The sequence below is a fragment of the Monodon monoceros genome, unplaced genomic scaffold (assembly GCF_005190385.1).
Source record: "Monodon monoceros isolate NGI ecotype Baffin Bay Population unplaced genomic scaffold, NGI_Narwhal_1 Super_Scaffold_21, whole genome shotgun sequence".
Classification (NCBI taxonomy): domain Eukaryota; kingdom Metazoa; phylum Chordata; class Mammalia; order Artiodactyla; family Monodontidae; genus Monodon; species Monodon monoceros.
Window position 1 is genome coordinate 32,024,001 of NW_021703778.1, and position 21,782 is coordinate 32,045,782.

The following is a 21,782-nucleotide window of genomic DNA, read 5'->3' on the forward strand; positions in this document are numbered from 1 at the left end:
ACACCACTGCCCCGGGTTTGGGGATCTTTATTGTATTAAGGAATTATGCTTTCACTTCATGTTAGTGTTTTTTAAAAATCTAGAGTAGATTAACTAGAATAAAATAGATTGAATTTCATCCGATTACTGTTTATTAAGGTGATTGGTTTTTGTCTTGACTTATTGTTGTGGTGTCTTATGTTACTAGACTTTTGTAACAGATTAAACCACACTTGCATTCTCTAAATAGGGCTTGTCATGAAAATAACAAGTCTCAAGCCGTTAGCTCTCGAGGCCCCAATGACATGAAAGATTTTCTTATTAGGTACATCTGTGAACTGTAGGACAAACAGCACCAACTCGTGCCACAGACCCTACTCCCTGGAGCCCAGAGGCATCGGGAAGCAGCAGAGACTCCACGGCCACCCTCTGGATGGAGACACCATTTTCTCAAGAGAAGGGATGGTGGAGGTGGTGGGAGCATCAGGGGAGGAAGAGATGGGGGCAGTCCCGGGCGGAGGGGCAGGGCAGTAGGAGCAGGAAGCTGGGGCGGGGGAGGCCCCGTGGAGAAGTACAGGCTTCCAGGCCGGTGTCGTGGGTTTGAATCCTGGCTCTGCCAGGGCCTGGCACACTAGCTCCTCTTTCCCCATGTGGGGACAGTCAAGATCTCAAATGAAACCTGTTCTTCCTCCCAGGTCCCGCCTCTGGGAGACAGTGGCGCCAGCACCCACGCCGTCCTCCCAGCCAGAGAGCCGGCCACCCCTTGGTGCCTCCCTCTTAGGAGGCCAGGGCCCGGAGGCAGGCCCAGGCCCCAGCACACAGCCTGACTCAGGGAGGTGCTCACTGAAGGTTTATTCAATAAAGACCACAGAAAAGACTGTCAGTGGAGCTTCCTCCAAATGGGAAAAGCAGCCCTTCTGGGAAGAAAACATTCTTGGTCCATGTGGCGCTGAGTCAGTTAAAAACCATGCTTCAGGCACATGGCTGGTGGTGACCTCTGTGTCAGAAGACGTGTGTGGGCTTGTTGCTCCATGGAATTCTTCGTCATTTTCTTTGGGTTTCCAGGCTCGGGGCCCTGGGGGGGGGGTCTCCCACCGCTCACTTCCTCCAGGGCAGGGTTTTAGGCCCCAGGCTGCCCGGTCCTCCCTCCATCCACCAACCAGTTGCTGCTGCTGCTGCTGCCCCAGCTCACACCAGGGGGATGGGGTAGGAGGCGCAGGCTGCCAGGCCGCACATGTTCTTCCCGCGCTCCATGAGGAAGTACCTGCACAGAGGGAGGGGCTGAGGCCTGGCTGGCGGCTTCCTCTCCACCGGCCCTTCTGGAACCAAGGTCTGACTCCAGGGATTAGGCCCTCTCAACTTACTCACAAAACAGCAGTTCTGGGTTTATCTGACCACCAGGAAATCTCTGACCTGTGAGTAACTTCTCCTTCCCTCCACCTGGCTGCCCCCTGAACTCTCTTCCTTATTCTGTCCATATCTCACTTGTGCCAGAGTTTGCTGAGGGCCCCGTTCTTAGCCCTGCGTAGGCCCTCACGTAGTTATTTAATCACCACTGGGACCCCTCGGGTAACAGATGAAAACCCCCTTTTCAGATGAGGACACGGAGTCTGAGAGAAGAGACAGGGACAAAGTCCCATCAAGGTATGTACCCAGGCCACCTGATTCCAGCCCCATTCTAGAAGGAGGGGCTGTCAGCCATCGGGTAAACTTGGTGCTTGGATTTCTCACCCACAGGCCCTCCCAGACGCTGGCTTAGTCCCAGCAGGGTCCTGTGTTGTGAACTGTTTCCTAGTGGTGGTCATAGAACCTCCTGAGCCAAATGGACTCCTGTTCCGGACACAGAGTCATCAAAATCTGGGGTCCAGGATGGGAGAGGGGCTGCTGGAGGCTTCTTGGGGGTGTGAGGGTTACATCCTCACGCTCCCCTCTTCCTGGCCCGGGCTAAAGGCTCTGTTTAGCAGCCCCTTCTTGGAAGCCACATTTGAAGTGGAGGAGACCCCCCGCCCGCACACTCCGAGGGCCCCCAGACCTGAGCAATCACGCCCCCTCCCAGCACACAGGACCTGGAAGCTGCTTACCCCTTCATTCCCCACTGGGGACCCCAAGAGTTCTTCACGATCCAATAGGGTATCCCATTTTCTTCTCCATACCCAACAGCCAGAACTGCGTGGTTTACTTTATCTGGAGTTTTATGACAGGAAGTACTGGAAAATGAAAATGAAAGAGGCTTGAAAATACGGAAAATATGTGGGACTTCGGTGGCGGTCCAGGGGTTAGGACTCTGCTTCCACTGCAGGGGACGTGGGTTGGATCCCTGGTAGGGGAACTAAGATCCGGCCTGCCATGCAGCACAGCCAAAGAAAAAAAAAAAGGTGATTCGATCACATCCAACAAGTGAATTAGAGCAAGGTTTCCCAAAGCGGGGACTGGGAGGCATTTAAGGTGGTGAATTAACTCTCGTTTAGTCACAGGGAAAGAAAAGTATTCTCTTCAGCCCCTTGGGTTCTTCTCACCCAAAGGAGCAAGATTTAGCGTGGTGCTGGCCCAGCTCTGACACCTGACGCTTTCTGATGCCTCTTTCATAACAGGAGAGAGCAGCCCTCCTGCTGCACCTTCTGAGGGCATCAGTGTCCAGCTGGAGTTTCACATGGCATTGCTTTGTTGCCACTGTATGTAATTTTAAGATTACCTTGTATTTGGGACAATTACACAGGTTTCTCATTTTAGCTAGTGAACTAGTTCTCATGAGGAAACTCTGAAAATTTCAAGAGGACAAACTGCAGTGGTCGTGTGATCACTGAGCCAACGTGTAACTGAGTTGTTGGTATGTGCCAGGCCCAGGGACGAGGTGCGAGACACCAACCGCGTGCAAAACTCTGCTCCTGGATTTAGGACACCTCCTTCGGCAGGGAGGATGGCAGAGAGGCTACTTCCATACAATGGACCGAGGGCTGTGACGGCTGGGGAGCTGACAGGAGCCCGAGGGAGGGGATCCAACCAGGTGGGAACGGGGTGGGGCAGGGGCAAGGCTTCCCTGGGGAGGCAGGTGACTCGCATAAAACTATGAGCTCTTCAGTGGGGCAGGGGCACGGGGTGGAACAGGGAGGACGTGGGTGGCTTTGACGGGAGATGAGCTTGGAGAAAGAAGGACCAGATCACGAGGGTTTCCCCGGCCGAGCTAAGACACGAGATGGTGGGGAGATGCTGGAGGATGGAGAAGTTGGAGTGGTGAGAAGGGTGTTCCCGAAGGCTGACTCTGGCTCCGAGTGGAGGATGGACCAGTGGTGAGGGCACAAGGACAGAGCAGGAAGGAGGCAACGGTGGGCAGAGACACGGGGAGGGAGCGGAGAGCACGCTTCTGAGCAGTGTTAATGGGGCAGCGTCTGGTGAGGGACGGAAACATGCAGGATCTCAGGTTTCCACGGGCCATCCAGCTTGATGCTGCGGCGAGGCCCTTAGATCTGTGGGTCTAATGCCCAGCAGAGACCAGGCTGGCGGATGGAGACTTGGAATTTCTCAGCAAACAGCTGGCCGTGGAGTTCAAGGAGTGTGTGAGAAGAGGGCAGAGGGCTGAGGAGAAAGCCCTGGAGAACACCGCACTTGGGAATGGCCAGATGACAAGAGGCCATGAAGGAGATGCTACCGGAAGTGGCTGAGCTCATATTGCAAAACAGGCAAGAGGCCTGGGTGAGACGACACCAGTGTTAGAGAACTCGGGCTTCCTGAAAAACCCTGCGGTGGAGGCTTCAGCACGGGCTTCTGGCGTCTGAGAGCAGCCATTTTCTATTTCACATCTTCAGATTTCTGAACACAGGTTTTCATCACGAGAGGCAGCTCTTCTGCTGAGGAAGGGTGAGCTCTGGGCTCAAATGGGGGCCGGGACCCCAGCCCTGACCAACCATGGGACCGCCTCTCCTCCTACTTGGGGACCGTGGATCCTGACCTTCAGGGCTGCAGGCTGATGCACTGGCGGAAGGTGCGAAATGCCCACCCAGCCCCTCCCTGACTCACCTGGAGTAGACACCCTTTTCGTACATCAGAAAGTCATCAGTCACCTCGAAGGCAAAGCTCACAGGGTTGTACAGGGCCACCGCCTCCACCATCGCCTCCTCGTCGTTCTGTGGACAGAGGGGCCGACAGGTGGACACACGTGGCCTCTGCCACCTCCCCACCCCACTTGTGAAATATGGCCCTTTGCCCCAAAGTAGGGGACAGAGGCTCAAAGCAATGATTCTGTGGAGGGAAGAGAAGTCTGTTTTAGGCCAAAAAGCTGCCGCCAAGGGGGAGCTGCCCTTCCTTACAGCAGAGCCAAGCCCTGGGTATTGGGGGCTGGTATGGGGGCCCCTGCTCTCTTGCGCCTGAATGGCCGGGATCCTTGGGGTTTTTTATTTGGCTTGTGGGCCCCTCCTCCCAAATCCTGGCTCCCCTGTGACCTTCCTCGGCTTTGCTGGGCTGGACCGCGTGCTCCTCTCTCTCCCCCTCCCTGCTCTGCTCCGAGGGAATCCTGCACCCTTCCGGGTCAGGCCCAGGGTACAGCGTGGACTCATTCACTCGCTCACTCACAGCCACATGCCAAGGCCCTCCCATGGACCAGGGGCTCCAGGGGGTGCAGAGATGGGTGTGACTCCCCCACTCCCACCCGCAGGAACCCCTGCACCCACAACGCCAGTCTAAGGAGCTTTTTTTGGTAGAACTCAGGGGTTAGAAGTCCATGAGCAGATAAGGCCCAGACGGTGGTAGAAATGTGTGTGTGTGCCCGAGGAGGATGCATCCCCGTCCAATGGGGAAGGTGGCATGAGGAAGTCAGAGGCTTCCTGGAGGCTGCGGCTTTGGAACAGAGCTGCGGAGACTGGGCGAGAGCAGCAGTTGCAATCACCAGGGGAGCTTTACAAAATCCCAGTGCCCAGGCTGTGCCCCAGACGATTACATCAGCATCTCCAGGGTGGGTCCCATGCAGCAGGATTTCTTAAAGCATCCCTGCTGGGACCCACTGGGTTAGCGTGAGCTAAGGAGGCCATTCCCCTGGCTGGAGACTTAGGGAGTCAAAATGAGGGTGAGCTGAGGCCAGGGCTCTGCTGAGGGAGGGTCAGGCTGGAGGGGCTGGGGCACCAGCCCTTCCTCTGTCCTACCTCCCTTGAGGGGCAGGCAGTGACACAGCTGCAAAGAGCAAACGGCTGCCTGATAAGCAAGCCGCTCCCTTCCCTGTGCTCAGAAAAGGCCTTGTGAGCACAGATAGGTCAGGGCAGATGAGACTACGAAGGCACGGAGGCCTGCTCACCTAGAGGGGGAGCATGTCGTGGGGCCAGCCGTTCCTGTGGCCATCCCTCGGCCCTGCCAAGGAGGGCTGGACGCCAGTGCTGGCCTGCTCTTAGGGCCCTGCAGGTGCCATGGGCAAGGCTCTCCTGGGCACCAGGCAAAAGGGATACCTTTGAGCTCCCGGTTCACTGCCTAATGGGATACGAATGGGCCAGAGTCAGTCAGCCCTTGGTGAGTGTATCTAAGAGAAACTGGCTCTTGTTTTGTTTTTTTTTGTGTGTGGTACGCGCCCTCTCACTGTTGTGGCCTCTCCTGTTGCGGAGCACAGGCTCCAGACACGCAGGCTCAGTGGCCATGGCTCATGGGCCCAGCCGCTCCGCGGCATGTGGGATCTTCCCGGACTGGTGCACGAACCCGCGTCCCCTGCATTGGCAGGCGGACTCTCAACCACTGCGCCACCAGGGAAGCCCACTGGCTCTTGTTTGAAGATAAATCTACCATAGTCAGAAACATCCCAAATACAGGGTGTAGATTTTGGAATGACATGGTTTCCGTTCAAATCCAGCTTCCACTTCTAGCTTTGTGGCCTTGGGCACGTTACTTAACCACTCTGAACCTTTCTTCACCTATAAAATGAAGGTGATAATGACATTTATCTCCTAGGGTTGTCTTGATAATACATGTTAAGTGGTTGGTATAGCTCCTGTCAGCGCTCCATAAACTTCATTACTGTTGCTGACTGCATGGCACATGCTTTAATTAAACGGTAGCTACTGTCATTACACAGTCGTCACGTTTGTGATTTACGCACACATTTGTGGGCACACACCCTCAGCCTGCTCTCATCAGCGCACGTCACACCTACACACACCCGTGGAAATACTCTTTCACTCTGTACGCATGTTCGCCCATGCTTGCAAACATGCCAACAGTGGAGTCACGAGGGCTGTTCACACTTACTCCAGCTCCCTCTCGGACAGAGTATGGTTTGTACTGTACTGAAGTTATGGACTTCCCCATCTACTTGAGGTTAGGTGGGGCTGTGTAACTTGTTTTGGGTTTAAGAGCCAGTGCATAATTTACCACTCTTTCCATCTGCCTGGGTCCTGGAGTGAAGCCAATGACACAGAGAACAGCCCTGCTTAAACCAAGGGACATGTCACACAAATGAGACATAAAATCTGATTGTTTTAAGCCATCCAGAGTTTGGAGCTGTTCCTGCAGCATAACCTGGTTTATCCTGACACACATTCATACTCTGTGCATTCACATTCAATCTCTCACACACATACCCGATATCACACACATCCTCACATCCTCTTTGGTAGGATGGGGATTCATTCTTGCATTTTACAGACAAGAAAACTGAAACACAAGATGGAAGAGTTGTACAGACCCAGGTCAGAACCAGAGCACCCGAATGCTAGTCTCTTGCTCTTTCCCTCCTGTCTTCCATCCTGCCCCCGTCATGGTGATTGAGATTCAAGGATAATCAAAACTCTTGAATCAAAGTGATGTGCTGCTCAGAAAGGCTGCCCTGCAGTGCCCATTGGCCATCTGACGGCAGTGGAGACTGGCCTCCTGATCAGAACACATTCCCTATCCGAGAGAAGGATCGGTACTCACCATTGTGATGTTGGCTACATCCTTGACAAAAGCAATGGCCTTACTGGGCTGGAACTTGCAGTCACCATCCTGTTCAGGGTGGCAAAGGTCATGGGATACAGGTTAGGGATACTCGGCCCCGGGCTGAGACTTCAGTCCTCCCCTACGCAATTTGATAACATTTATAAAGCAAAAGCTACAGGTCCCAGGGCCTGGGTGATGAGGTCACTTATGAGAGAACTAGAGGCCTCCTTGCCCTCAAGGACCTCACAGTCTAGTGGGAGGAAAGGGTCCTGTGCTGGCTTTGGCAGAGGTGGGCTCGCATGGCACCTGCTGGGAGCACAAGGAAGGGGCCAGTCTCAGCCCAAGGAACTTCACCTGCAAGAGGCAGGCGCAGAGGACACACGGAGGGAAGATCAAACCCTTCTGAGGCGGGAGAGACGGTCAGGATGACAAGAAGGCAGGACCTGACGTTTAGGAACTAGCAAGTGGATGGGTGGGAGCAGAAGGCTTATGAAGGGGAGAGTGAAGTAAAAGCCAAGACTGGGAAGACAGATCTGTGCGACGTGGGGGGAGGGCAGGCCTCGAAAGGTAGGCCGAAGAGTCTGGAGTTTCTCTTGCAGGCCCAGAGGAGCCTTTGAAGAGTTCTGAACAAGGCAGGGTGTGGTCAGAGCTGAGTCTCAGAGGCCACTCTGGCGGCCCCTGGGTGGGTGGGTGGGGCAAGGAGAGGGCACCCACAGTGATCTAGGGTGAAGGGAAGCCAAGGTCCGAGTGCAGGCAGGGACACAGAATGGACCAAAGGAGCAGATGCGAGAAGGTCTAAGATGGTCAGAAGGCTGACTGAGGTGAGGTCTGGGTCAGGGGGCTGCCCCAAGAACGGACCACTGGCCGCCAAGACATTTTAGGTAAGGGTGGTCCTCCCATCGCTGAGAGGGGAGATACAGGAGGAATCCCAGGTTTGTGGGACAGTCGAGGTGTCCAGCCGTGCACAGGCGGGGTTGAGGTGATGGCAGGGGAGGCCCTGGACAAAGTGGGTATGGGCCCAGGAGTGCTGTCCGCACAAACGGGGAGGGAAGAGCCAACAGATGGCGTCCCAGTGCACTCACGGCGGGGCGGGGCAGCCTGACGGTGCTGCCACACACAGGGCGTTAAGAGCCCCCCCGGCTGGCTGACAGCTGGGGCTTGGGCAAATAGAGGAGGGGAAAAAGTGAGCTGCAAGAGACAATTCTGAGAATCCAGGTGGAAGTAGGGGGTCCTCCAGAGGGGTGCAGGGGAAGAGATGTGTTCCAAGGCTGGGACAAGAACGGAGACGGGGAGCACTGCAGATCAAGAAGAGAGAGCCCAGGCTGCCCAGAGTTACCTGGCCTTTGTAGGGGTAGGTGTCTTCACCCATGATGCCCTTGTTGTACCGGATGTACTCGAAGGCCTGGCTGGGGAGACCCCTGCAAGAAGCATACACATCTGTGCCCACCTGAGACTGGCCCCGATGGAGGCGGGGCCTGCAGGGGCTGGAGCTTGGAGACGTTTGCCCTGGCAGGGCTGGGAGGCCGTGGTTGGGGCATATCCCAGGGGCAGAGAAGTCTCCGAGGGGCTAGCAATGCCACCCTGTTTGCCCGGCCTCAGGATACAGCTCAACAGCCTCAGAAGAGGCTATCAAGGAGGGTCCAAGGTCCAGCCACACATGCTTCCGTGGGACAGAGACCTCTGGAAGCCAGGCCCCTCGCTCTGTCAGGAACAGGACCCGACAGGATCTGCCCAGCTGACTGTCGTTGCCACCACCGTGTCCACTGGGCCCCGCCTGGGCAGGCGCTCTGCAAACATGACTTTCCAACCCCTCAGAACCCCGGGAGGTAGCTGCTGTTACTTCTTGAAGCTCAGAAAGGCTGAACAACTTGCCCAGGGCCCCAGAGCTACAGCCAGGATCTGGTTCCAAAGGTGGATCTTTCACCTCGTGTTGCCTCCTGGAGTAAAGAAGACTCAACAGCTCTCCAGCCACGACTCCCATCAATCTCCTGTCCCTTCTGGGTTTTGTCCAGAGCATCTGTCACCACCCCACCTGCGGCACAGCTAGAACATCAGCTGCTGTATCCCTCGTGCCTACATATCGGGCAGGTGCTGTCGTACTTGCTGAATGAACGGAATAATGAAGTAAACCAAAGCAAACAGATCCCTCGGAAAAATGGTGGGGCCCCAGGATGCCCTTTCAGACTTGTGATGGGTGGTGTTTATAAGTTGCAAAGAGGAAAGAGACCAAAAAGCCATGAGGCTAACCATGATATGATGGTGGATCAGCAACTAGGCCGTGGCTTCACCCCCGACTCCCAGACGCAGCCCGAGCGTGGAGGCCCTCGTGCTGGCTCTGTCAGAGCAGGTGGAGCACCGGGCCTCCCCAGGACTCGCCCGAGAGAGGGATGGGCCGCAGGTAGGCGAGCGGAGGCGAGGCTGGGAGCGTGCCCTAGGGGAGCACGAGGGCCTGGCTTTACACACGTATGTTCTGGGAAGGCCGCTCATCCCGAGGAAAGGTCTCAGAGCACGTGAGGAGGAGATGAGGGCTGGAGACACAGAGAAATGTGGGTAAATCCCTAAGAACCCGTGGGTCGGGGGAATTCCCTGGCGGTCCAGTGGTTAAGACTCGGTGCTTTCACTGCTGTGGACTCGGGTTTGATCCCTGGTCGGGGCACTAAGATGCCGAAAGCCATGTGGTATGGCCAAAAAAATAAATTAAAAAAATAATAATAAATAAAAGGGCCAGGAAAGCAGGCCCAGCAGAGACGCAGCCTTTATGCCTGAACCCTGCACCACATCTACAGGAAAGCTCCTCGACGCGGCCTGCCAAGCTGGGGTGGCTAGAGCTTTAGAGAACCTGTGGAAAGGCCAACCAGACACCTGTGTGTGGATCTTGGTTTTGGAGGATGGTGTGCTTCTCGTTCTATTAATTCTTTCGGCCACTCGCCAGAGGCCTTGGTGGCCGGTGAGGCCAAGTGTGCTGTGGGGTGAAATCCGGGTGACACCAGGGAACGAGGATGGATCTTGGAACCAGCCAGGCCTGGGCTTGCATTACAGCTCTGCCCGTTCCAGCTGAGGGACCTTGGGCGTGTGAGGTGACCTTCCCCCTCCACAAGCGGGGCCGATTTTGCTCCCACCGAGGGCAGAGGCTGTGGCAGTGCCCCGCCCGTACGAGGCCCAACAGAAGCGACCCCGGGAATGAGCAGGGGCTTTGGGCCCCCACCCCCCGCCCCGGTCAGGGCCGTACCCTTGGCAGCCATGATTGTTGAAGTTCTGGGCGCAGTCCACCAGCTGCTGCTCGGCCTGGAGGGAGGAACGCACGCCCGGTGAGCTGAGCGCCTCCAGCGCCGTGCCTCCCGAGCCGACCCACACCTGCGGCCCCGCCCGCCCGGGCCCAAGGGCACCAGATGCTAAGCTCCCAGAGGGCAAGGGCTGTCTCCCCAGCAGCCAGCCCCTGTCGGGGAGAAGCTCAGCGACGGCCTGGCAGCCAAGCGGGCAGGTGAGAGAGCGCGGGGGGCCCTGGCGGTGTGCACGTATGTGCGGCTCCTGGGGTCCCGTGGTGGCAGATGGGAGGGGAAGGGGACAGGCCTGCCCTCAAGCCGGTTCCTGGTGGCCCTCACCAGCCTTGCCGGCCCCTCTTCCCCACATAGGAGGCAGCGGCTGGGCAGTCATCCCTCACTCCAGGGGCTCAGGGGTCCCCGCTCGCTCTTCCCTGCCTGAAGGTGACCAGCTTGAGAGGGGCACAGTTCCTACAGGGCTGCCTCCCAGGCAGGCTCTGCTCTCGGAAGGCCCCAGGTGGTCACACCGAGGAACACCCCGACCCACCCAGGGATGAGCCCTTGGGCCATCTCCTCAACAAGGCTCATTCCTTCTGAAGTGTCAGCTGAGGTCTGCACGCTGCATGTCCGTGAGGCTGGGACACCTGAAGTCCAACTGAAATGGCAGTGTCAGCAAAAGCCACGAAGAAGCCTGACGGCCCAGGTCGGGCCCTCCGAATCAGGCCTTGGAGCGAAGCTGTGACCCCTCTCCCGCATCCCTCCCCCAGCACCATGGCTGATCGCTCACCAAAGAGGGCAGCCTCCCAGTTGCTATGGCGACAGCAGACTCCAGGGCCCCGGTGGTGGAGAAGGTCCAGCAACTGCCGCAGCTGCCCTAGAGGCCAAGGGGAGGGGGAGGGAGGTCAGGGACCAGGACCCCGCGGGCTCCCGTGACTTCAGCTGACAAAGCCCTGGCCCACACTGTCCACTCTGACCCTCACGAGGCCCGCGAGGCCGGCATCCTTCTCCCCGTGTTGCAGACGAGGAGGCCGAGGCTCGCACAGGGGAAGCAGCGGCCGCCACCGCTCACGAGCGCCCGTGCACTCCCATTCCTGGGCCCCCGCTACCAACCCCCACCGGCCTACACGGCCAGGGCCCTCCCTCCGACCCCACTCTGTGCTCGTCTGTTCCTCGGAATCTTTTTTTGGCATGCGGGATCTTAGTTCCTCCACCAGGGATGGAACCCATGCCCCGGCAGTGGAAGCACAGGGTCTTAACCACTCGACCGCCAGGGAAGTCCCTCTACTTCTGAATCTTATGCTGGCTCGTCTTCTTCCCACTGTCTTCCAACAGAAGGACTCGCCAGAGTCCTGTTTCTAGAAGCTTCTCTCTCACCTTTCCACCTCCAATCTCACCCACAGTCCCAACTGTTAAACTGACAACTCCCCAAACGCTCAGCCCTCACCTCCACCCAGGCCCAGACACCCTGTCTCCCAGATGATCCCACCCGTATATGCCCCAAACCCCTCAGACTCTGCGTGTCCTGCCCCACCCGTCCATCTCCCCGTCCTCTGCCACGGTCACTGCCGCTGCCCGGCCACCTTCCTCCCGGCGCCTCCCGAGGGCTCAGAGTCGGGCGCTGGAACCTGCCAGCCTGGTCCAAATCATAGCTCTGCCCCACACCCACCGTGCGACCTGGGCGAGCTGCTGCCCACTCTGACCCTCGGTCTCATCATTTGTAACGTGGGAACAGCCGTGCTTGCCTCACAGGGCTGTTTGTCAGAGGGGTAGATGAGATCCTGCCCGTCGTGCAGTTACCCCACGGGCTCCGTAATATTAGCTGTTGTTTGTGTTTTTCTCTCAGCCGCATCTTGGTCTCTTTTCTGCCCCTTGCTGGTTCAGTCTTCCATATTTTACTTCTGAAACTTCTCCTAAGATTCCCGTCCTCGCTGTCCTTGTTGAGTCCTCACTGCTGTCTCCCTGGAAAGAGCCTTCACCCTACCCCGGGCCCCAGTTCTTCCTCTCAAAGCCTTCCCTCGGCAGGGAGGGAGGGCCTGGTCAGAGCGTCTCTGGCTGGTCAGAGGCTGGGCTTGGCCACCACTGCAGGAGGCAGGGCAAGGCCGAGTGGCCAGCACTGGCCTTGAGCAGAGACCTGGATGGAAGGGCCCTCTGTCATCTGCTTGCCTTGTACCTTCAGCGCTTCCTCCTCTGTAAAGTGAGAATCCCTCAAGGCTGTTGAGCTAATGTCAGATCCGGTCACCGTATCTGTAACCGCATGGTGTCTACAGCGAGAGACCACACACACCCATGAGGGTAATCGCCTTGTTCTGGCCCCTCCGCCCCGGGGCTCCGTCCTGCTTGAGGGTCAGTTAACACAAGGACCCGGAACGTTCTTGGCAGACTTCCCCTTCTCACCTGCCCACAGGGTGAGCAGGTTTCGGGCTTCCACATTTAACGCTTGTTGCTTTGAACGGTCGTGGAATTCTCAGATGGTCTAAAAGCTGCCTTTGGGGCTTGGGGCAGAGGGCTGACTTCATTCTACCCCTCCGACTGCTGGGAGGGGAGACTTGTCTCGGCTTCCGGGTGCTGGTTTAAACGTCTAGATCACTAGGCAGGTTCTGGGAACCCAGTGAGCCTGGGAGGATTTGGAGCTGTGCCATGTGGCTTTAAGGAAAGGGAGAAAATGTTTCTCATGGAGAGTTTCAGTGGAAAGCAAAGTGCTTCCAGGAGGGAAACCTTCACCTGTATTTCCTGGGATCGAGAGGTCGGCATCTTCCTGAAGAAGGCCACTGCACTGTCACTTCCAGGGGACAGCAAGGGGTGGGTCCAGACTCTCCAGGACAGAGCAATGTGCTGGGACCCTCCAGCCAGCGGCCGGGTCCTCACCTCTGTGAGTGCGGGGAAGACGCCGCCACTCCCCTTGCCAGGCATGCTGTGCCCTGTGGGGGTGCTCTTGAGAACAGGTCTGAAACGCTGGGTTCCATTCTGTTCACTAACCACCTGCACCTCCCTTGTGGGAAAGCAGCCAGCCAGGGAGGGGCTGGGCCCTGGTGCCTCGTGCAGCGTATGGAGGACGGGGAAGAAAAGATGTGTGGGCAGTAGGAACGGGGTCCCGGTGTGCAGTTACTGAAGGGCACAGAGAACGTGATGTTTTGGGTGACTGTAGAAGAGACCTAGGGCCAACGGGGAACTTTACACAGTGGGGTGGAACAAGGGGGATGGGTAAACTTCAGCCCAGTGAAGAAATACGCTTTTATCCCCCAGAGCCATCCATAAAAACAATGACCTCCCAGCCTTTCAGAGGAAGGCAGCTAGAGAGATGATGAGAAAAAAAATAGAGTTGGGGATATACTCTCTGTGTTTTGGGATTCTTTTGAGTTTTTCTTCCTGGCATACTGCCTGAAAATGTGGCTATTTGGTGTGTGTGGCGGGGAAAGGTGGGGATTGTCATGCATACCTGATTTTTCACTGGTGAGACAAAATTTCCTTTTTTCCGCCAGTCCATGGAGGGTGGGTAGGGACCAGTACCCCGAAGGTAGTTACCTTTGGTGGCTGAGCAATTCTGAAACAACGAATTACATTTTTTTCAGGGGGAAGAAGAGAAACCGTTTTGATGGAAAAGTATGTAATTAAAGTGGAATCACCAAGAGAGAATAAGAAAGACTGTAGCTGTCAGAACCATCCCACCTCTACCCGTTGGTTCCAAATGCTAAATGACAGGTCCTTCTGGGAGCCCAGATTGGGAGTAGTTAGGACAGGGTAGGCGGGTTTAGCAAATAAAAATACAGTTCACTCAGTTAAATTTGAATTTCAGATAAATGATGATTAAGTCTGTAGTGTCTGTCCTGTGCAATATTTAGGATATACTTATGCTAAAATACTATTTGTTGTTTATCCGAAATTCAGTTTTAAGGGGCAACTGTATTTTCTCCAGCAACTCTAAGTTTGGGGTCTGCATGAGGCCATGAGCATGGACTGACGAACTGCTGGGAGCTGACATGTCTGGATCCCCCAAGAACCTGGGGGCTCCCCAGCTGCAGCTGGGGAGGGGCCGAACCGCTCTGGAAGCCGAGCGGGCTATGAGCTGATTCCAAAGGTTTGAGCGAAAAGACTCAGATTTGGTCACAATGAATAACACCCACCTGAGGTTCTGACCAAAGATACTTGCGTTTTAATTCAGCAAAGCTCATGTCTGAAAACTGGTTCGGTCCCACTGAAAAAGAGAAGGAAAAACCATAAATGAACAAAAAAACACAACAAAAAAGAGGAGCTCAGTAAGTCACTAATAAAGAGAAAAAATAATGAAACCCCACGTTCACGTGTGTCCGATTTATAGCCCCCTGCAACTTGGCTCCTTTAAATTTTTAAATGTCGTGTACAGTTGACCCTTTCAAAAAAGTTTTTTTTTAATTTATTTTTTAGTGAAGTATAGTTGATTTTACAGTTGACCCTTGAACCCCATGGTTTGAACTGGGCAGATGCACTTACACACAGATTTTTTTCAATAGTAAACACTGCAGTGCAACGTGATCCCAGGTTGGTTGGATCCTTGGATGCAGAACCGTGGAGACAGAGGAACTGGGTATACAGAGAAACCGTGTATATGGAGGGCAGACTATACATTATACTCAGATTCTCAGCGGTGCAGAGGGTCAGTGCCTCTAACCCTGCATTGTTCAACTGTAATTCAATATACCAAGGTCAACCTCACTGTGCTTCAGAATTCCCTGGGGAGCTTGCCTTCTCTTTCTTTGTCTTTCTTTTTTTTTTTGTAATATTTATTGATTTATTTTGGCTGCGCCAGGTTTTAGCTGTGGCACACGGGATCTTTGCTGCGGCATGTGGGATCTTTTAGTTGCAGCATGTGGGATCTTTTAGTTGCAGCATGAGGACTCTTAGCTGTGGCATGCATGCGGGATCTAGTTCCCTGACTAGGGATTGAACCCGGGTCCCCTGCATTGGGAGTGCAGAGTCTTACCCACTGGACCACCAGGGAAGTCCCATGGGGGAGTTTTTCCACAGTACAAATGTCTGGGCTGCACCCTGGAGATGCAGACGTAATGGGTCTGGGGTGGGGCCTGGGCACCCAGATTTTTAGATACCCCATCAGTGAGTCTGGTGAACGGCAGGGTACAGAACCAGCACACCTGAGCCAACTGCCTGCCCACCTGCCACCTCCTTCAGTCTTCCTAACCCGCGAGGGGAGCGCTATCCTCTCTACTTTACAGTCAAGTAAAACTTCAGAGCGGGGTCACACAGTCAATACTGGGCAGAAGTGAGATTCAAGCTCTGGTTTCCTTCCACCTCATGCTTTTGCCCACAATACCAACTTGGCTGACACTGCCGTCATTTCTGAGCCCTCAGTATACACGCAGTGTGTGTGTGTTTCTAGCGAAACTAACCCGGAGGGAAGGCAGATGTCCTAAGAGGCTGCTCATGAGTCCAGGGCACGTCTCTAAAGAGGCTGCCCCGACAGCAATCCAGGGGCTTAGCATCTGGGCTGGACCCACAGATGGCAGGAACAGGGCAGGGCTTCTGTACACCTCCCGTAAACTTCACAACCATCCAGGGGTACCAGCATCGTCCTAAAGCTACAACCCCTTGAATCTCAGAAAATAATGGCGGAGCCAGAATCTGAGGTCAGCCAAGCCCAGCTTCAGAGCCTGGCTTGCTGCTCCGTCCACCCCAAGCCCCTAGTGGGCCCTTTAATCAGTGGCGCCACTCATTGATTTCCTTCCCCATCTGAGATGCTCCCTCCTGCCATGGGCGAGAAGCCCGCAGGAAAGGTGTCCCCACGGTACTTTTGAATGTGTGGTTCCCGGCGTTGTGGGCATTGATCTTCCTCCAGTTGCTGACAAACGCCTGCAGCCTGTGGTGGTACTCCTCCAAGCTGTATTTCTTTTGGTGCTGAAACAAAACACATCAGCAATAAGTCACAGAAACAGGATGCAGCTCACCAGAGGGAGACAGTTTTGTTTTCTAAGAGGAGGATTGCAGGTTTTCTTTCTGCCACGATTCTCAGGCCAAATCTGTATCACAGGCAGGACGCTGCCCTGGGTCTCTGTGGTGAAAGTCAGGAAGTTACAAAGCAACCCCCCCCCCCCCCCCCCCCCGCTGCCTCTGGGGACCTGTGGCCAGAATGAAGCCCATGCAGCTGCCACAGAGTCAGCCAAGAGACCAAGAGGCCCTGGTGAAGGACCTGCCAAGTGCAGGTCACCTCTGGACGCCACAACTGGTACTGGGTCAAGTTAACGGCAGAAATCATCATGTTTCAAAAATACGCACACTAGCGTTTTCCAACTGATCTCTTGATGCAAACACACAATGTGACGTGAACACAAAATACAGAAATGAATCTCAAGGCTTGAAAGGCTGCTAGCCAACTTCAGCACTGGGGACCACTGTTTGGAAGGAATTCACTTAACTGAATCGTTCCCAGTGTTTGACCGATTTCCCAGTTGGGAAAGACCCAGGGAGATGGGGTTGGAAAATCCCTCTTCATTATCTCAAATCCAGCACAGTTTCGTTTGATAACAGGAAACTTAGTGAAGAACTTCAGAAAGAAGGTGGACACTGACCTGCAACATCCATGACTTAAAGTGAAACTTCTCTGCAAAAAGAAAAAAGAAAAAAAAAATAATTAGGCCTGGGTGTCTCGCAGCAACGTCTATAGCCAAGTAGGGCACATCAGAACTGATTTGCATTTTAGGGAACTGGGCTAAATTTAAAGCACCCAAAGTGGTGTTATCTAACGCTGAACGTGAAGAGGAACTCAAACTCTTACCGCTTTTGTACTCCAAATTAATTTTGAAAAACTACATGCCATTAACCTATGGTATTAAAAGTCAGGATAGTGGTGGTCCTTAGTGGGGGTACAGAGGGGGCTTCTGGGGTGCTGGTGATGTTCTATGTCTTCATCTGGGTGCTGGTTTCACGAGTATGTTTAGATTATGAAAATTCATTAAAATGCATATTTAATGATTTGTGCCTTTTTCTGCGCTATACTTCAGGAAGAAGTTAATTTCAAAACCTATATATCCCAAGTGTGGGCAAAATTTTGTTAAAGGGACAGATGGTAAATATCTTAGACTTCGCTGTCTCTACAGTCTGTTACAACTACTCAACTCTGCCCTTGTGTGTGCAAACGAAGGGGTGTGACTGTTTCAATAAAACTTTATTCACAAAAAACGGGCTGGCCAGTCATTTGTAGACCCCTGCTATATCCACCCTTGTACATTTTTAAGCTATCTAAAAACTGCACTTCAAATGTTCATAGCTGCAAAGGATGTATTCCAGCTTATTGTAAAGAATGACACATAAAAATAAGACTGTTACATCATTCTTTTAAAGCCGGCCAAAAAGATCCATGATACCATCATGATTTGATATCCACCATCAGTAACATGAACAAGCCCTTCTATAAGAGCTGGATATTTCAAGATAGTTTCTTTTTCTCCTTGAACTCCCATCTCCACCCACATCTCACAGAATTTTACCCTAAGGGAGTATCTGTTTATACTTGGTCGCTCTAGCATCCTTTTATGCAACAACAAGAACAGAAAGTATAAATTGAAATTACTGTTACTCCCTGTGACCCATATGCCTCTGACTATTATAAAAACTCATTCTGGATTAAGTCATCATCACCACCATCATTATTAACACTGAATAAGCCATGTTGAATACACCTTATGAAAAGTATTTGTTAAACATAAAAAGTAAACTTGTATTGTAAAGGCATCTCTTAATGAGGTAAATTAAACTTTACTAACAACCCCCCTCTCCATGGATTTATATATTCATGGGTGAATATTACCGATTTTCTTGAATGGGTTAGCATTAATTCTGGTCTTTGTCTCAGCCCTTTAAAAGGCCTGAGAAATTCTGCTCAAATAAACAGGATTGTTCATTGCTTATTGCTTCTGGGAACAGAAGGCAATTTTTAGAGCAATGTCCCTCAATTCCTTGCACTCCTTCCTACGCCCCAAATCACATGGTGCCCTATTACGCAACATTATTTCTAGGACCCCGGCAGCCGATTCTTTGGTGAGGTCCTCTCTTCTCTTGGAAGTAAAGGGTTTGGAAATAGATTCCCTGTCTGTGCCGGTATCACTTACAACTTTTTTGTGTTTCCCCACTGATCCACACCCCACAGTTTGAAGATCACTGTTGTATGGAATTTAGGATCTCCCCTTGTGGGTCACAGATCTGTTCCAGAAAGCAAGTGATAGAGCCATTTTCCCTGGGGAGGAAATGCACATTTCCCCAATATATGCCCTGCGTGGGGTTTCAGAGGATTGCAAATCCTAGTTAAGGTCCTGCTACAGCGGATGGCTTCAGAGGAAGACAGATTTAAGGCAGATGGAGTTTAGGACAACTGACCAGTGTTTGCCTCCAGAGGTTTCAAAAGCAACAAGCAGGTGTGAAAACCCAGTATTAGTTCTCATTCGCTGGAGGTCAGCAGAAGAAAAAGCCAGAGATGATCTTGGGTGAGAAAGATCTCTGGTGACCTTTCACCCCAACCTCAGATAGATCCATTTCAATCCATTGTGACTTTTGGAAGAAAGCACACATCCTTTATGTACCGCCCGGTCTCGGGGACCACGTGGGAGTATCTAGAACAAGGATTAGCCTGTTTTTGTATGGCCCACGAGCTAAAAGTGTTCACACTTTTAAATGGTTTTTTAAAAATGACATTTTGTAGCACCTTAAAATCATTTGAATTCAAATTTCAGTGTCTATAAGTAAAAGTTTCCGGGAATACAACCCACTTATTCATTTGCCCACTGCCTCTGGCTGCTTTCAACACAAGTAGCTGCTACAGAGCCTGTGTGGTTCACAAAGCCTGAAATATTTACTATCTGGCCCTTTACATAAGGAAAAGTTTGCCAAGCCCTGCTTTGGTGTTAAGACGGCTTCCAGCACCAGCCCTCCTCCTCCACGCAGGACACAGCCAGGGTAAAGCAAAGCCCTGGCTTGGGGGCAGCTGGGTTTTCCTTAGGTTGGGACTGAGCTGGAGCTGGGCGTCCTCCCAGGTCTGCAAGACTGGGGGACTTCCTTGGACAAATGGGTCGGGAGGAATAAGGCAAGATTCTGGTCGAAAAGATTCAGCCCCAGTGATCTCTGTCCCATCCCCAGGCTGCTCTTTGGCTACAATTTGTCCCCCGACCAGGGTGAGGGGGCTGGTGGTCTGCTGAGGTCAGAGCCTGTGGGCAGTGGGCAGAGGCTGAGGGTGGGGAGTGGCAGGGCAGGAGGGAGGCTGCAGGGGCGAGCCTTCAGCCGGGGGAGGTGGCTGGACCCCCAGCAATAGAAGGGGTGTAAGAGCAGCCTGAAGCTGGGCCACTCACAGCCCACCTGGCCATAAAGGGGAGCCCTGGGGCTGGACCCTACCACCCTGAGCCCTTGGAACAAACACCCTCAGTCTTCAGGGGCTAAAACTGCTATTGCTCTAAGTGCAAGTCACTCCTCCAAACAGCCTGTCCAGCCCATTGTACAGACAGGCTCTCAAGGCACCTCTGGGGATCCCCTATGTGCAAGTCCCTGAAAGCTCCTAGGAAAGGCTGGAAAGTCCCTGCTTGCCTCCGGCACGGGCAGATCAACGTCCTCTAAGTCTCCAGATGGGGGGTGGAGGGCAGAAGGGGCCGCAGACTGCTGTGGCGTACTAGTCTCTTCAGTGCCCCGAGCAAGGGGGACCCTGGGCACCTAGCCACCCGCTCCTCTGCTCACGCGAGACGCCCGCCCTCCAAACCTCCCCCTCCTCCCGCCCCCCTCCCCGTCACACAGGTCACCCTGGCTGGATCCCGGTTCCCGACCCGCAGAGCCCTTGAGCCTCGGGCCTGGGAAATGCGCTGCCCGGCTGCTCCCGAGCCCAGAGTCCCCACCCGCCCAAGGTCCCCGGAGTCTCCGACCCGCCGGGCCCCTTTCCGGGGGCGCTCGTCCCCGTACCTAGGGAGCTCACTGCCAGGTCGGCGGCGCCGCAGGGGGTGGGGCCCAGGAGCCAGGCTCCGGCGCAGAGTAGCGGCAGGACGGCCCACATCGTGGCGGTGGCTGCGACTCGGCCGGCGCACTGGCTCCGGAGGCCGCGGGGCAGGCAGCCAAAAGCCGCCTCGGGAGGGCGCGAGGGGCGGGGCCGGGCGGGAGTGGGGGGGGCGGGGGGAGGAGGCGGGAGGCGGGGGGAGGAGGCGGGAGGCGGGGGGAGGAGGCGGGAGGCGGCGGGACCTTGCAGGACTGCCCGGAGCGCCAGGCTCGTGGGAGTGGACCGCCTTCGACCTCCCGTCCTGGCCACATCACTCCCCTGTCTCCTCCTCTGCAAGGAAGGGTAGAGGAGAGTTAGACCGCTCCGTGCGGCGGGGTCCTAGATCTGCCGGTCTGTCAGGACTGGCAGGCACTATGGGCGAGGGTGGTGCCTGTCCCCACCCCAGAGCCCCCATCTCCCACCCTCATTAATCACATTCCCCTGGTTGTCCCTTGAGCCTTGGAATGAACTTAAACTAGAGGAAGTAGATAGCAGTTCTTATGAGCTTGTTCCACCCCTACCCCCGCCGGCCCCCCAAGAAAGTCTAAAGTCTTTCTGCTGAGAAAGTCCTATTAGCAGCTGTAGAGCCATTTTTTCTTTTTTGCAAATCTGAAAAAGGAAGAATATGATTTATAAGAGTCTGGGTGTGAGATAAATAAAACAATGAACATCTCCAATGAAGGAAACATGCACAGGGGTTGCTTCAAGGGAGAGGAGAGGATGATCAGACCTGCCTGCAGCACCCAGTGGGGCCAGGTTCTTCACTTAGGTCATCACCCTGCCAAGTGGCAGGTTGTGGACCTGCCATTTTACAAATGGGGAAACTGAGGCTCCGAGAGTTGATGGTAACGTTCCCAGTAAGCGTGCAGAGGGAGTCTGAACCCAGGTTTGACCTACTGCACTTGCTCACCCTGCTCTTTTGTAGCCCGAGGCATTTCGGTGTGGTCAGAGCCTGTTAGGGCTGGCCTGTCAGATCTGAGCTGTCTTATGTCTCCTTCCCTCAGACAGGAGGAAACCTAGTTCTCACCCAGACTCCGCCTGTGAGGCTCCTGAGGAAGCAGATTCCTGGAGTTCTGTCTTGGGATTTGACTGGCAGGTCTGGGTATGGCTCTGGAATCGGCACTTACAGGGCTTCAGGGTGACTGCTCAGGGTGGGCACTGAATCTGCATGAAGGTTAGCAGTGCCAGCAGACACTGTCTTTTCAGATAAAGCAGATCTTTGTCAGTTTATAAATCAGCCCCTGTCTGGATGCCCCTTGGGTGTGCTTTGAGGCAAATGTCTGAGAAAAGACCCTGCATGGTTGCTATTTGGAAAGTTAAGCCCCTGGCTTTGGGATAAAGGTGTCCAGCCTCTGTGATGGCCTATCCTTCAGGTGTGCAGGAACCACCTCATCTTTCTGCCCATCTGAGCCACCAGGAGAGTGGCAGGACCGAAGGCCCTAGTATTAGACCTCAGACCCCAAACTCGTTCCCTGTGCTGGGTCTCCAGTGGCCCTCCTTTGTGGTTCATTCAAGAAGGCCTGAGATATGAAAGGCACTGGCTTGGTCAGTTATAGACTAATGTTTGGTTCTAGTCCTCCTACGGATTCACCATGTGACCTAAGCCAGTGGTTCGCCCCCCACAGGACCTCGGTTTCCTCATCTGTAAAATGCGAGTAGGT

The 21,782-nt window shown here is 54.3% G+C and overlaps 2 protein-coding genes across 2 annotated transcripts in view; one reads left to right on the plus strand and one right to left on the minus strand.

The window, feature by feature from the left end:
* Nucleotides 1-545, plus strand: part of MORF4L1 (mortality factor 4 like 1) — a 35,095-nt gene extending 34,550 nt beyond the window's left edge. Inside the window, exon 13 of the mRNA XM_029236863.1 lies at nt 305-545. Within this exon, the coding sequence (XP_029092696.1) occupies nt 305-323 (19 nt within the window). The 3' untranslated portion in view covers nt 324-545. The remainder of the gene's footprint in view (nt 1-304) is intronic.
* CTSH (cathepsin H) lies at nt 130-20,227 on the minus strand. Its single transcript, XM_029236862.1, has 12 exons — nt 20,052-20,227; nt 16,685-16,716; nt 15,908-16,013; nt 14,249-14,319; nt 13,564-13,668; nt 10,915-11,001; nt 10,097-10,152; nt 8,204-8,285; nt 6,865-6,933; nt 3,994-4,100; nt 2,061-2,186; nt 130-1,243 (listed from the first exon to the last, which is right to left on the minus strand). The coding sequence occupies exons 1-12, from the start codon at nt 20,140-20,142 to the stop codon at nt 1,168-1,170; spliced, it is 1,008 nt and encodes a 335-aa protein (XP_029092695.1). The 5' UTR covers nt 20,143-20,227; the 3' UTR covers nt 130-1,167.
* Between the last annotated feature and the right edge of the window lie 1,555 nt (nt 20,228-21,782).

Coding starts and splice junctions, on each gene's coding strand:
- CTSH (XM_029236862.1), bottom strand. CDS start 20,142: ATGTGGGCCGTCCTGCCGCTACTCTGCGCCGGAGCCTGGCTCCTGGGC. Junction 16,014..16,684: donor TTAAGTCATGGATGTTGCAG/GTCAGTGTCCAC, acceptor GTTTTGTTTCAG/CACCAAAAGAAATACAGCTT. Junction 1,244..2,060: donor CCCCAGTGGGGAATGAAGGG/GTAAGCAGCTTC, acceptor CCCTCTGTGCAG/GTACTTCCTCATGGAGCGCG.